General features: G+C 39.2%; 1 protein-coding gene across 1 annotated transcript in view; it reads right to left on the bottom strand.

Annotated features, from left to right (window-relative positions):
• The window catches only part of LOC308591526 (uncharacterized protein), a gene marked incomplete at its 5' end in the record, with an annotated part of 148,098 nt that overhangs the window by 94,719 nt on the left and 37,679 nt on the right, over positions 1–15,700 (bottom strand). The window contains 17 exons of the mRNA XM_081202292.1: positions 256–276; positions 632–658; positions 1,173–1,199; positions 1,711–1,731; positions 2,125–2,151; positions 3,238–3,264; positions 4,044–4,070; positions 5,928–5,948; positions 7,781–7,798; positions 8,821–8,847; positions 10,393–10,413; positions 10,769–10,795; positions 11,310–11,336; positions 11,848–11,868; positions 12,262–12,288; positions 13,375–13,401; positions 14,181–14,207. Of these exons, the coding sequence (XP_081058418.1) occupies positions 256–276; positions 632–658; positions 1,173–1,199; positions 1,711–1,731; positions 2,125–2,151; positions 3,238–3,264; positions 4,044–4,070; positions 5,928–5,948; positions 7,781–7,798; positions 8,821–8,847; positions 10,393–10,413; positions 10,769–10,795; positions 11,310–11,336; positions 11,848–11,868; positions 12,262–12,288; positions 13,375–13,401; positions 14,181–14,207 (420 nt within the window). The remainder of the gene's footprint in view (positions 1–255; positions 277–631; positions 659–1,172; positions 1,200–1,710; positions 1,732–2,124; positions 2,152–3,237; positions 3,265–4,043; positions 4,071–5,927; positions 5,949–7,780; positions 7,799–8,820; positions 8,848–10,392; positions 10,414–10,768; positions 10,796–11,309; positions 11,337–11,847; positions 11,869–12,261; positions 12,289–13,374; positions 13,402–14,180; positions 14,208–15,700) is intronic.

Raw genomic sequence — 15,700 nt, 5'->3', positions numbered from 1 at the left:
CCCAATGACAAAATAAAAAAATTCCTTCCAGTAGCACCTTAAAGACCAACTAAGTTAGTTCTTTAAGGTGCTACTGGAAGGAATTTTTTTATTTTGACAATGGCAGACCAACACGGCTACCTATCTGTAACCATAGCCCAATGAGTTCTTCCCTTGCTGGGATCATCCTCTGACCACCTCCTTCCTTCCCTTCCTGCTTTCTATTTTCACACTACATACAATATAATAATCATTCAAAGGTTTCACAATACTCACGTTCAATAAACTTTGCACATTCTACAGTGAAAAAGAAATAAAACTTGTTAGGCTTTCATGTTATTTGCACCCCTTATAATCTGCAACACTTGACACAGCACAGTTGTTTATTCTGAAGAACCATCAGTACGCAGTCCACTATATAAAAGTGTCCTTTGAGAGAATATGTGGCCAAAGTCCAGTTTAAGGATACGGGGCGCAGCAGCTTATATCTAAAATATAATCGTTCAAAATTCCTGCCTTTGGGAAGGCAAGGCATTTTAGCTCTGTGAATTCTTCCCTGGCTGAGGTTATATTGTGACAGAGAGTAACTTTTCCTTTCTTCCTCATCTCCACTTTCCCACTAAAAAGAAAACAAAAAAATCTCAATACTCACTGCCAAGGCTCCATTCGCATCACCACGCTAAATTGAAAAGCAGATTGAACTGATTAGCAAATGGTATGGGAGATCCAGTCACAGATATGACATGTAACACATAGTTGGGTCAATACATATCAAGTACTAACAAGAATTCTTTCAAAGCGTTAATTCTATCATGCAACAGCAAGCTATAACTCAGCATTGGAACACATTTTTAAAAGAAAAGCCTGAATAGCTTTTCAGATATCTTTTACATGAAAAACTTTAAAGAAATTCCTGAAGTAAGTGCTATTATAGTTTGAGGACTTGTTTATTCTGTTTTATTTTACTCCAAGAAGGCCCATTTATCCTAAATAGAACCCCATAAGGTGGAGATGTATGTACAATATATATATATATATATTGCCCAAAACAAAGATATATAGACGGAGCCTAGGCTGCAGGGATTTAGAAAGGCATTTTTAGACCCTGGATGGACCTAGAATTGCATTTTGCAGGGCGACGTTCAAACAAAACAGACCATATAGGTAATACACAAAGACTTCAAAATACTCACTTCCAGTGTCGAATGCACCTGAGGATCCTAAATTGAAAAGCAAATGGAATTACTTGGGCTTTTATGTACTCTTAACACTATGTCAGGTGCCCACCTATACAGAGGAAAGTCATCTACTTTGAAGGGTTGTCAGCTATTTAAAAGCGCTCTCTATATGAAGGGAGATTAATCAAAGTCCAGATACATATGAAACACTGCTTGGGGAGACCTACAATGAGACGCCCCAGCTTTCATTTCCTTAATGGTAGCAATGAATGTAGGGGGGCAGCAAATGATGATCAAATGCTCTTCACAAATGCCTACCTTTAAAAAAGGGCAATCTGTTTGTTCTTCCCTGAGTCGGATTCTTTTTTTTGGGGGGGGGGACCTACTCTTTTCTTCCCCGCCTTCCTCCCACTCTCCCATTATGGACTATGTAGACAAAACAATGGTTCACAATGCAATCATTCACTTTCACAACAGCACGCTAAAAGGAAATAAATGGAACTTTCTCACTACAAACCATAGAATAACCATAGAAAGCTTTCACAATACTCACTTTCAACAATTGATCTACAACCTACAGAGAAAAGCAAAATGAATGTATTAGGCTTTCATGTTCTTTGCACGATATATATTTTGCAATACTTGACAGAGGACAATTGTTTATTCTGAAGAACCATCAGCACACAGTCCACTGTGTAAAAGTGTCCTCTGTTTGAGAGAATGTTTAGCCAAAAGTCCAGGATTTTAGCCCATTTCCTTCCTTGAATCATTACATACATTCTGGAAAAGAGGGCTGGCAAATAATATTAGTTGCCAGCCAAATGGCAAACATTATCGCCTAATGAGTTCTTCCATGGTTTGGGTCATCCACTGAGTCACAGAAGAGTTCCTCCTTCCTTCTCTCTCTTCCTCCCATTTTACTGCAACAAACCGTATCGTAAACACACTCAGCTTTCGCAATACTCACTTGCAGCTTGTCTGACAGACCAAGGTTCTAAATAGAAAAGCAAATTGAATTTATTAGATATTAGTGTCTGGCCAAAGTTCAGTATTTAAGGATACAGAAATGTAAAAAAATGAGACCTGCAGTGGGCAGCAGATTATATCTGAATGCCTAAAAGAATTCATTGCTTTAGGAAAGGGCAAGCATTTTAGCTCTGTGAATTCTTCCCAGCATGAGGTTATATATTGTAACAGAGAATAACTTTTCCTCTCCCCACCCCGAACTCCCTTCCACTTTCCCACTACAAATCATATAGGAAACCCGCTCAAGAATCACAATACATTCATGGCTGCATTCACATCAAGACCCTAAACTGAAAAGCAAATCGAACTGATTAGCAAATGGTGGGAGATCCAGTCCCAGGTATGCCACCTAACACATAGTTTCATCCTCAAGCAGGAATTCTACCATTTCATGTGGCAAAGAACAAAATATAAAGGCAACCAACGGAAACTGATTCAGTCTCATGTGTTGCACAGCTGCCTTCATTTTAGCCAACTTCCTTTCGTGAATAATTCCGTATCTTCCCAAAAGGAGGGTCCCTCTCTAACAGTCAGGCTGATATATTTGGTGTGGAATTCAGTCTCCTATTCATTAAGGTTAGAAGAGTAGACTGTCCAACTTGAAAAGACAAAGTAATAGTGGAGATGGGGCATACATGGAAAATGTGGAAATAATTTTATGAACTTGCTTGAAAGTTCTGCTATACTAGTTGCCATCCTGCTCCTGCTTGCAGACATTTCCTGAAAGCCTTTATATTAAAAAAACAAAAACCCAAGATTCTTATTTCCTGTAGAACAATTTTCTGAATAGAAGATGATGCCAAGGAGATCCGCTACCCAAGACAAAGATATAGAGACTGAGCCCAGGCTGTGAGAGTGTAGAACTAAGGCAATTTTAGACCCTGGATGGGTGTGGCAAATAATATTAGTTGCCAGCCAAATGGCAAACATTATCGCCTAATGAGTTCTTCCATGCCTTGGATCATCAGAAGAGTTCCTCCTTCCTTCCCTTTCTTTCTCCCATTTTACTACTACAAACCATATAGCAATCACACAAAGGTTTCAAAATACTCACTTGCAACGTCTTTTGCAAATCAAGGTTCTAAACAGAAAAGGAAATTGAATTTATTAGACATTCCTGTCTGGCCATGGTCCAGGATTTAAGGAAAAGGAATGTAAAAAAGGAGACCTGCAAGGGGCAGCAGATTATATCTGAATACTTAAAAAATTAATTCCTGGCTTTGGAAATGGCAAGCATTTTAGCTCTGTGAATTCTTCCCTGGCTGAAATTATATATTGTGACAGAGAATAACTTTTCCTTTCCTCCCCATCTCCTTTCCACTTTCCTGCTATGAATCATATAGGAAACCCACTCAAGAATCACAACACATTCATGGCTGCATTCACATCAAGACCCTAAACTGAAAAGCAAATCGAACTGATTAGCAAATGGTATGGTGGGAGATCCAGTCCCAGGTATGCCACCTAACACATAGTTTCATCCTCAAGCAGGAATTCTACCATTTCATGTGTCAAAGATCAGAATATAAAGGCAAACCAACAGAAACTGATTCAGTCTCACGTGTTGTGCAGTTGCCTTCATTTTTGCCAATTTCCTTTCTTGAATTCTTCCATACCTTCTCGAAAGGAGGCTCCCTCTCTAACAGCCAGGCTGATATATTTGGTATGGAGTTCACTCTCCTACTCATTAAAGTTAGAAGAGCAGGTAAAGGAGAGCAGACTGTCCAACTTGCAAAGACAAAGTAATAGTGGAAATATTTGTATGACCTTTCTTGGAAATTGTGCCTTCCTTCCCTCCCTTCCTCTCATATTACTACTACAGACCATATAGTAATCACACAAAGGTTTCACGATACTCACTTTCAACGTTTCTCCCAAACCAAGGGTCTAAATAGAAAAGCAAATTGAATTTATTAGACAAGTTATTTGGAAACCTTATAATTTGTGCTACTTTACAGAGGACAATTTTCTTTTCTGAGGAGCCATGAGTACACAGAACTCTATGTAAAGGTATCCTGGCCAAAGTCCAGTTTAAGGATACAGAAATTGGAGAAGGGAGACTTGAAGGGGCCTCCTGTTTTGTTTCTCTTTCTAGTTCTTGCCCATATTGAGGATCATATCATAGCATGAAAGGATGCTATATGAATATTTGATGTTTCAAAGCCTACAGTGGAAAATGGCATGGTGAGAGATATAGACACTGAAATGGCACATGGCACATAGTTTCATCCTCAGGCAGCGATTCCCTCTTTTCCTGAGGGAAAGATCAGAATAAATAAGCAAACGGGTCTAAAGGCAGTCTCACATGTCTTCATTTTAGCCAATCTCCTTTCCTGGGTAATTCCATATCTTTCTGAAAGGAAGGTCCCTCTCAAGTAACCAGGCTGATAGATTTGATGTGGACTCCACTCTCCTTTTCCATTAAGGTTAGAAAAGCAGATGAAGGAGAGTTGAGTGTCCAACGTGCAAAGACAAAGTATTAGTGGAGATGGGGCATAACATGGAAAATTTGAAAGTGCTTTCATGAAACTGCCTGAAGGTTCAGCTATACTAGTTACCAGCCAGGTCCTCCTTACAGACCTTTCCTTTAAAAAACACCTTTATTAAAAACCCACAATTCTTATTTCCAGTACAACAATTTTCTGAAGAGAAGAGGATGCCTTTGCCCTAGGCGATCAGCTGCCCCCCAAAAGGATATGAAATTAGAGCCCAGGATGTGGAGGTTCAATAAAGCAATTTAAATTCCTGGGTGGGCCTAAAATTTAATTTATTAGCTAGTCTTTACTCAACAGCTCAATCATTCCTCACTGAAGTGCCTGAAATAGGAGACTTCAGCATTCAAAAGGCAGAATTTTACCATATTTTCATAAACTGCGTAAAAGGATCCAAAGAGATACCAGAACCTCTAAGAAAAATGTGATCAAGCTTGTTGCTTTTGCACCAAACTTTTCAATATATTCTTTCTGGAAATATAGACTGAATCTAACACACACAAGGATCGAACAGTACTATGAAGAGAAGAGAAAACTCAGCCAAACAACCGTTCCTTCTATAGTAAACTAATTAGAACTGGAGAACAGATTGTTCGTCATTTTCTTCCCTGGCAGTGATATCATATTTTGAGGCAGAAAAGCCCTCCCTCCCAGTTTCCCACTCCAGATCATACAATAAGTACACAAAAGTGCCATAATACTCGTGTCCACTACATCAGACAAACCAAGGTTCTAAACTGAACAACAAATTGAACTGATTAGCAAACTGCATGATGGGAGCTCCAGCCACCACGTAACACACTTTTATCTTCAGGCAGGGATTCTCCCACTTCATGTGGGAAAATGAGAATTTACAGGCAAACTAAAGAATTTACAGGCAAACAAGGGTTAGCAGAGCAGATAAAGAAGAGCAGACCGTCCTACGTGCAAAGACAAAGTAACAGTGGAAAATGTGTAAAACAACAACAAAAAGTAACTTATGTAAAATTTGAAAATATTTTCATGGAATTGCTTGGACATTCTGCTATACTGGTTGCCAGCCAGTAGGATAATATAAGTTATTGATGAGGCCAAGTTTTATAATTCCTTGGTTTGGAATTCAAACTTCATTGAGTAATAATGCCTGGCTTTCACAAATGGAAAACATTATAGCGTAGTGAATTTTTCCCCCAGTGGGATCATCCTATGAGCAACAGAAGACCTTCTCCCTCCCACTACAAATCTTAGGGTATGAAGATTTCTCAATACTCACGCTAGTTGCTCCACCCAGAAGCTAAATTGAAAAGGAAATTCAACTTGTTAGTCTGTCATGTTCTCTTAACTGCTTAACATGTGGAAATGTCATGTAACACATATTTAGGTCCTAAGGCAAGGATTCCCCTATTCATCAAGGAAACATCAGGAGAGAAAGCAGAAGCGATCTGAACTGTTTCAGTCTCATCTGCATCACAGCTGCCTCCATATTAGTCATTTTTCTTTACAGGGCAATTCCGTAAGAAAGGAGAGGAGGCCAACCAAATTGCAAAGAGAAGGAAATAGTGAAGATGGGGCATAATGTGGAAAATCTGAAAACCCTTTTTAGAAAAATCATTGGGGTGTTCATTTGGGTATACTATTTGCCAGCCAGATCCTGCTCCCATATGTTTCCTAAGAAACCTTCTGGATTTTCACTTCCACTACAACAATGTTCTGAACAGAAGGAAAAGTGGATGCCAAGAAGATCAGCTCCCCCAAGCAAATACAGAGAGAAAGAGTTCAGGCCCTGTACTGAGTGGTCTTATTTGGGGTGGAGCACACAGGAAGACATGTGAATATCCATCACCAACTGTGGTGTGCTTGGTGAGCATGCACGAGAGGGTCTTCTTGGTGACTGTGCTCAGGTTATGGAACTCAGTCATGGAAGAGTTCCATCTCTTGGGCATCAGCTAAACACAACAAAGTTTAAGTGTACATTTCACTACTAGATAAGTGACATTTCTCCCATGTCTGTCATTGCTGGCGGTTTGCAGGGGTGTTGCTTTGTATGCTTTCTTGGTTTCAATGACTACTCTTCTTACATTACTTCTTAGCCATCCTGAGGCACCTATTTTAGGATGGATCCCAAGTGCTTCAGTTAGATGTGGTTCACAGTTGCCATCAGACTGGGGATGGCCAAATATGTCCCTTCTGGTTTCTCTCAGATCTTCATTTTCCCATCCTGAAAATCTGTTCTCCACATTTCCACAGTTTGTGGGGGTTTTTTAAGCCCTCAAGAAAATCCTTTTGCATTTTGGTGCATTTCCCCCTAATATAGAAGACTTATATGCACTTTTGCCTAATGTTCAAATTCTTGCAAATAATCTGTAATGTAATGCACTTTTTGTATGTGAATTTAACTAATAAATGCATTTTAATGCAATTTTTACCCTGCCCCATGCATTCTTGTACACACTGCTTGCCTGCAAAGCAGCACTGCAACATTCAGAGAATGTTAAATTCGGAAGCGCTGATATGTTCTAGTTAGTACAGCATTTAGTTTCAGAAAGTGAGAAGTAGGCAAGTGGGCATTAAAATGATAGCTGAATCTAACTTCTCCCTCATCTCTACAGCAGACTGGATTTTTTCTTCCCCTTGGCTTTCTTCATCATTTCCTCAAGGGCCCTTCCCCAAAATTTAGGGCTAACACATTCAGTGAAATGTCTATCATCATTTGCCAAAAGGCTTAGGACAGAAGGTAAAGGAGAGGATACCAGACAGACCAACCCACAGGGACAAAAATATAGCAGAGGGACATAACATCGAAAAGGTCTCTTTTAGGAAATAACTAGATGTTTTCCAGCCTACATCAAAGATTTTTTTTTTTTAATTGTGATTTCAGTTGCAGTATAAAAATTTCCCAAAGAGAAGGACAGGACCCCCCGGCCCCCCAAAAAACACCTCCCCAAAGAACAGTATAATGAAGGAGCCCAGAATAAATTCTACCCACGCCTGGGCTATTTGATTTAGTTTCAGATCCCCAGAAGACATGAACCAGAATCAATCAGGATACGACCACATGACTAAATGTTAAAAAATAAATAATTCTTTTTTTAAATTGAAAAGTCACAATGAGGATTGGATACTTACTGGAGATCTCTTCTTTCTCTGTCGTTGTTTTACAAAGGGAAACAATAGTGTTTTTTAGTTTTTTGCTTTTTTGTTTTTCATATATTTTATCATCAAATATATTCAAAGAAAATACAGGAAAGATCAAATTGTTATTTATTTCTATTCACACCCCATTTCTGAGTATATTACAGGAGTAACACATTATACTTGTTTCTGTTCACATCTCTGTATCAGAAGTGACTCTGGTTATGTTCCAGGGACAACGCATAAAGCCAACATTTTGTATAATCAAAATACATTCTCCCTGCACCTCCAAATACTCTCCTAAGGTAGGGTTAACAAAGTTTCTACCCTTAAATGTCCGCCCCCTTATTTATTTACGTTTAGCCAAGTGAGTAAAGCTGAACGTGCATAAGTTAAGTTGTGAGTTACCAGTATAAGAATGAAACTTGTGTTCCCATTGATGTGCACTTTGACCCCCGTGTACATTAAGATGCAACTGAAGTCCTCAATTCCCGCTAGAAATCCAGATTTCTCTCTCTCCTGGCTGTTCCGCAAGCTGCAGTTTCCAGAGGCAGCACTACCTGCTCACATTATGCTGAAAACTGTCTCATTGTTATCCATAATATATGCATGATTATCAATCTATCAAAAATATGTATCAAATAGCATATTTTTTTTACTTTTACCAATATGCAGCATTTCCTCATATTTTCATATGCTGCATATTAAGATTCAAAGAAACACCTGAAACTCTGAGGGAAACTGAGTAACCCTGTTGCTTTAATACTAAACGCTTCAAGATAGTATTTCTGGAAATGTGGACCAAATCTAATACACACCATGAATCCAACACTACTACAGAAAGAAGAGATAATTCAGCTGCAAAGGGTTCCTTCTATAGTAGGCTGCTTAGAACAGAAGAATCGATTCCTTGTCATATTCTTCTCTGGCTGGGATCTCATATTCTGAGCGAGAGAAGAACTTCCTCCTTGCCTCCCTCCCACCTTCTCAATATAGACTATATAATAAATACACAAAAGTTCCACAATACTCACGCCCAGTACTTTGGACAAATCAAGACCCTAAATTGAAAAACAAATTGAACTTATTAGGCTTTCAGGTGCCCTACTTTACAGATGACAGTCTTTGAAAGTAGATAACTGAAAACAGACAGTCTTCAATAAAAATGTGTTCTCTTTTGAGGGGATGCCTGGTCCAAGTCCAGATCTTTCCCAAAAATCCTTGTGTATTTTCCCTTCCAGGACAATAGTACTTTGACACAAATTAAAAGAGGATGCCATGGAAATCAATTTCCCAAAGCAAAAGGACAGGAACAGAATCCAATCTGTGGTTACACAGTAAGACAATTTGAGACCCTGGACTGACTGGGGGCACTGGGGCAGGAAGACATCTGAATCTCAGGAGGAAACTCACTTTGATTTTCAGAAAAGGCCTGGCTCTGTTTTGCATCACTAACTGTGTTGTTCTTGGTGAGTGTGAAAGGAAGGGCCTTTGGTGGTTATGCCCAGTCTTTGTTTCAACGTACATTTCAGGAAAAGATAAGTTACTATGTCTTCCACGTTTCTCATTGCTGCTGTAGTTTTGGGTTTTTGTTTCATATGCTTCCTTTCCTTCACGGATTCTTGCTTTTATTACGGCTGTTAGCAATACTAAGGGACCTTTTCCAGGAAGGATATGGGAGATATGAACATTTTAATACAACTCAAATTACATGGGCTTCAAGAGACAGAGCACTAGGAGAATTCAGATACTCCAATTATTCGTGTGGCATTCACACCCCAATGTTCCCAAAAGCTTTACACCAACAGGAAACCCAAGACTTGTCATATGACGTGACAATATACAGTACAGTAGATCTGCATATCCCATTGGTGTCATGTTTTGGGGGTTTACGTACAAAGGCAAAACCATGCAAAGTGAGGAAGGCCCCATGGAACCATTCGCTCAAGGCCTGCTACTACCTTGCCAGACTCTGGGAAGGTTGTGCGAGGCCTCTGGAAGGCTGTGGGAGGCTACGGAGAGATATAAAGGGATGTCAATCCAAGTCCAGTTACATATTACACGATCTTGGAGACACCTACAATAAGACATTCCAGCTTTTATTTCCTTAATGTTAGCAATGAATGTAGGGAAGCAGCAAGTGATAATCAAATGCTCTTCACAAAAGCCTATCTTTAAAAAGGGGCAATCATATTAACTCTGTCTGTTCTTCCCTGGCTTGGATCATATTTTGAAAAAGAGAAGAACTAAATGGAAATAACAAGTTGAACTGCCTATGTTTTTGTGCTAAATTTTATAATTCTCTCCTTGGGTATCAAAACTTGCCAGCCTGTAACAAATGGCAAACATAGCCCAATGACAAAATAAAAAAATTCCTTCCAGTAGCACCTTAAAGACCAACTAAGTTAGTTCTTTAAGGTGCTACTGGAAGGAATTTTTTTATTTTGACAATGGCAGACCAACACGGCTACCTATCTGTAACCATAGCCCAATGAGTTCTTCCCTTGCTGGGATCATCCTCTGACCACCTCCTTCCTTCCCTTCCTGCTTTCTATTTTCACACTACATACAATATAATAATCATTCAAAGGTTTCACAATACTCACGTTCAATAAACTTTGCACATTCTACAGTGAAAAACAAATAAAACTTGTTAGGCTTTCATGTTATTTGCACCCCTTATAATCTGCAACACTTGACACAGCACAGTTGTTTATTCTGAAGAACCATCAGTACACAGTCCACTATATAAAAGTGTCCTTTGAGAGAATATGTGGCCAAAGTCCAGTTTAAGGATACAGGGTGCAGCAGCTTATATCTAAAATATAATCGTTCAAAATTCCTGCCTTTGGGAAGGCAAGGCATTTTAGCTCTGTGAATTCTTCCCTGGCTGAGGTTATATTGTGACAGAGAGTAACTTTTCCTTTCTTCCTCATCTCCACTTTCCCACTAAAAAGAAAACAAAAAAATCTCAATACTCACTGCCAAGGCTCCATTCGCATCACCACGCTAAATTGAAAAGCAGATTGAACTGATTAGCAAATGGTATGGGAGATCCAGTCACAGATATGACACGTAACACATAGTTGGGTCAATACATATCAAGTACTAACAAGAATTCTTTCAAAGCGTTAATTCTATCATGCAACAGCAAGCTATAACTCAGCATTGGAACACATTTTTAAAAGAAAAGCCTGAATAGCTTTTCAGATATCTTTTACATGAAAAACTTTAAAGAAATTCCTGAAGTAAGTGCTATTATAGTTTGAGGACTTGTTTATTCTGTTTTATTTTACTCCAAGAAGGCCCATTTATCCTAAATAGAACCCCATAAGGTGGAGATGTATGTACAATATATATATATATATATTGCCCAAAACAAAGATATATAGACGGAGCCTAGGCTGCAGGGATTTAGAAAGGCATTTTTAGACCCTGGATGGACCTAGAATTGCATTTTGCAGGGCGACGTTCAAACAAAACAGACCATATAGGTAATACACAAAGACTTCAAAATACTCACTTCCAGTGTCGAATGCACCTGAGGATCCTAAATTGAAAAGCAAATGGAATTACTTGGGCTTTTATGTACTCTTAACACTATGTCAGGTGCCCACCTATACAGAGGAAAGTCATCTACTTTGAAGGGTTGTCAGCTATTTAAAAGTGCTCTCTATATGAAGGGAGATTAATCAAAGTCCAGATACATATGAAACACTGCTTGGGGAGACCTACAATGAGACGCCCCAGCTTTCATTTCCTTAATGGTAGCAATGAATGTAGGGGGGCAGCAAATGATGATCAAATGCTCTTCACAAATGCCTACCTTTAAAAAAGGGCAATCTGTTTGTTCTTCCCTGAGTCGGATTCTTTTTTTTGGGGGGGGGGACCTACTCTTTTCTTCCCCGCCTTCCTCCCACTCTCCCATTATGGACTATGTAGACAAAACAATGGTTCACAATGCAATCATTCACTTTCACAACAGCACGCTAAAAGGAAATAAATGGAACTTTCTCACTACAAACCATAGAATAACCATAGAAAGCTTTCACAATACTCACTTTCAACAATTGATCTACAACCTACAGAGAAAAGCAAAATGAATGTATTAGGCTTTCATGTTCTTTGCACGATATATATTTTGCAATACTTGACAGAGGACAATTGTTTATTCTGAAGAACCATCAGCACACAGTCCACTGTGTAAAAGTGTCCTCTGTTTGAGAGAATGTTTAGCCAAAAGTCCAGGATTTTAGCCCATTTCCTTCCTTGAATCATTACATACATTCTGGAAAAGAGGGCTGGCAAATAATATTAGTTGCCAGCCAAATGGCAAACATTATCGCCTAATGAGTTCTTCCATGGTTTGGGTCATCCACTGAGTCACAGAAGAGTTCCTCCTTCCTTCTCTCTCTTCCTCCCATTTTACTGCAACAAACTGTATCGTAAACACACTCAGCTTTCGCAATACTCACTTGCAGCTTGTCTGACAGACCAAGGTTCTAAATAGAAAAGCAAATTGAATTTATTAGATATTAGTGTCTGGCCAAAGTTCAGTATTTAAGGATACAGAAATGTAAAAAAATGAGACCTGCAGTGGGCAGCAGATTATATCTGAATGCCTAAAAGAATTCATTGCTTTAGGAAAGGGCAAGCATTTTAGCTCTGTGAATTCTTCCCAGCATGAGGTTATATATTGTAACAGAGAATAACTTTTCCTCTCCCCACCCCGAACTCCCTTCCACTTTCCCACTACAAATCATATAGGAAACCCGCTCAAGAATCACAATACATTCATGGCTGCATTCACATCAAGACCCTAAACTGAAAAGCAAATCGAACTGATTAGCAAATGGTGGGAGATCCAGTCCCAGGTATGCCACCTAACACATAGTTTCATCCTCAAGCAGGAATTCTACCATTTCATGTGGCAAAGAACAAAATATAAAGGCAACCAACGGAAACTGATTCAGTCTCATGTGTTGCACAGCTGCCTTCATTTTAGCCAACTTCCTTTCGTGAATAATTCCGTATCTTCCCAAAAGGAGGGTCCCTCTCTAACAGTCAGGCTGATATATTTGGTGTGGAATTCAGTCTCCTATTCATTAAGGTTAGAAGAGTAGACTGTCCAACTTGAAAAGACAAAGTAATAGTGGAGATGGGGCATACATGGAAAATGTGGAAATAATTTTATGAACTTGCTTGAAAGTTCTGCTATACTAGTTGCCATCCTGCTCCTGCTTGCAGACATTTCCTGAAAGCCTTTATATTAAAAAAACAAAAACCCAAGATTCTTATTTCCTGTAGAACAATTTTCTGAATAGAAGATGATGCCAAGGAGATCCGCTACCCAAGACAAAGATATAGAGACTGAGCCCAGGCTGTGAGAGTGTAGAACTAAGGCAATTTTAGACCCTGGATGGGTGTGGCAAATAATATTAGTTGCCAGCCAAATGGCAAACATTATCGCCTAATGAGTTCTTCCATGCCTTGGATCATCAGAAGAGTTCCTCCTTCCTTCCCTTTCTTTCTCCCATTTTACTACTACAAACCATATAGCAATCACACAAAGGTTTCAAAATACTCACTTGCAACGTCTTTTGCAAATCAAGGTTCTAAACAGAAAAGGAAATTGAATTTATTAGACATTCATGTCTGGCCATGGTCCAGGATTTAAGGAAAAGGAATGTAAAAAAGGAGACCTGCAAGGGGCAGCAGATTATATCTGAATACTTAAAAAATTAATTCCTGGCTTTGGAAATGGCAAGCATTTTAGCTCTGTGAATTCTTCCCTGGCTGAAATTATATATTGTGACAGAGAATAACTTTTCCTTTCCTCCCCATCTCCTTTCCACTTTCCTGCTATGAATCATATAGGAAACCCACTCAAGAATCACAACACATTCATGGCTGCATTCACATCAAGACCCTAAACTGAAAAGCAAATCGAACTGATTAGCAAATGGTATGGTGGGAGATCCAGTCCCAGGTATGCCACCTAACACATAGTTTCATCCTCAAGCAGGAATTCTACCATTTCATGTGTCAAAGATCAGAATATAAAGGCAAACCAACAGAAACTGATTCAGTCTCACGTGTTGTGCAGTTGCCTTCATTTTTGCCAATTTCCTTTCTTGAATTCTTCCATACCTTCTCGAAAGGAGGCTCCCTCTCTAACAGCCAGGCTGATATATTTGGTATGGAGTTCACTCTCCTACTCATTAAAGTTAGAAGAGCAGGTAAAGGAGAGCAGACTGTCCAACTTGCAAAGACAAAGTAATAGTGGAAATATTTGTATGACCTTTCTTGGAAATTGTGCCTTCCTTCCCTCCCTTCCTCTCATATTACTACTACAGACCATATAGTAATCACACAAAGGTTTCACGATACTCACTTTCAACGTTTCTCCCAAACCAAGGGTCTAAATAGAAAAGCAAATTGAATTTATTAGACAAGTTATTTGGAAACCTTATAATTTGTGCTACTTTACAGAGGACAATTTTCTTTTCTGAGGAGCCATGAGTACACAGAACTCTATGTAAAGGTATCCTGGCCAAAGTCCAGTTTAAGGATACAGAAATTGGAGAAGGGAGACTTGAAGGGGCCTCCTGTTTTGTTTCTCTTTCTAGTTCTTGCCCATATTGAGGATCATATCATAGCATGAAAGGATGCTATATGAATATTTGATGTTTCAAAGCCTACAGTGGAAAATGGCATGGTGAGAGATATAGACACTGAAATGGCACATGGCACATAGTTTCATCCTCAGGCAGCGATTCCCTCTTTTCCTGAGGGAAAGATCAGAATAAATAAGCAAACGGGTCTAAAGGCAGTCTCACATGTCTTCATTTTAGCCAATCTCCTTTCCTGGGTAATTCCATATCTTTCTGAAAGGAAGGTCCCTCTCAAGTAACCAGGCTGATAGATTTGATGTGGACTCCACTCTCCTTTTCCATTAAGGTTAGAAAAGCAGATGAAGGAGAGTTGAGTGTCCAACGTGCAAAGACCAAGTATTAGTGGAGATGGGGCATAACATGGAAAATTTGAAAGTGCTTTCATGAAACTGCCTGGAGGTTCAGCTATACTAGTTACCAGCCAGGTCCTCCTTACAGACCTTTCCTTTAAAAAACACCTTTATTAAAAACCCACAATGCTTATTTCCAGTACAACAATTTTCTGAAGAGAAGAGGATGCCTTTGCCCTAGGCGATCAGCTGCCCCCCAAAAGGATATGAAATTAGAGCCCAGGATGTGGAGGTTCAATAAAGCAATTTAAATTCCTGGGTGGGCCTAAAATTTAATTTATTAGCTAGTCTTTACTCAACAGCTCAATCATTCCTCACTGAAGTGCCTGAAATAGGAGACTTCAGCATTCAAAAGGCAGAATTTTACCATATTTTCATAAACTGCGTAAAAGGATCCAAAGAGATACCAGAACCTCTAAGAAAAATGTGATCAAGCTTGTTGCTTTTGCACCAAACTTTTCAATATATTCTTTCTGGAAATATAGACTGAATCTAACACACACAAGGATCGAACAGTACTATGAAGAGAAGAGAAAACTCAGCCAAACAACCGTTCCTTCTATAGTAAACTAATTAGAACTGGAGAACAGATTGTTCGTCATTTTCTTCCCTGGCAGTGATATCATATTTTGAGGCAGAAAAGCCCTCCCTCCCAGTTTCCCACTCCAGATCATACAATAAGTACACAAAAGTGCCATAATACTCGTGTCCACTACATCAGACAAACCAAGGTTCTAAACTGAACAACAAATTGAACTGATTAGCAAACTGCATGATGGGAGCTCCAGCCACCACGTAACACACTTTTATCTTCAGGCAGGGATTCTCCCACTTCATGTGGGAAAATGAGAATTTACAGGCAAACTAAAGAATTTACAGGCAAACAAGGG

This window comes from Podarcis bocagei, assembly GCF_964188305.1.
Source record: "Podarcis bocagei genome assembly, chromosome: 7".
In the NCBI taxonomy this organism is placed as follows: Eukaryota; Metazoa; Chordata; class Lepidosauria; order Squamata; family Lacertidae; genus Podarcis; species Podarcis bocagei.
The sequence above is the reverse complement of the archived record's forward strand: the minus strand, read 5'-3'. Positions and strand labels throughout refer to the sequence as shown.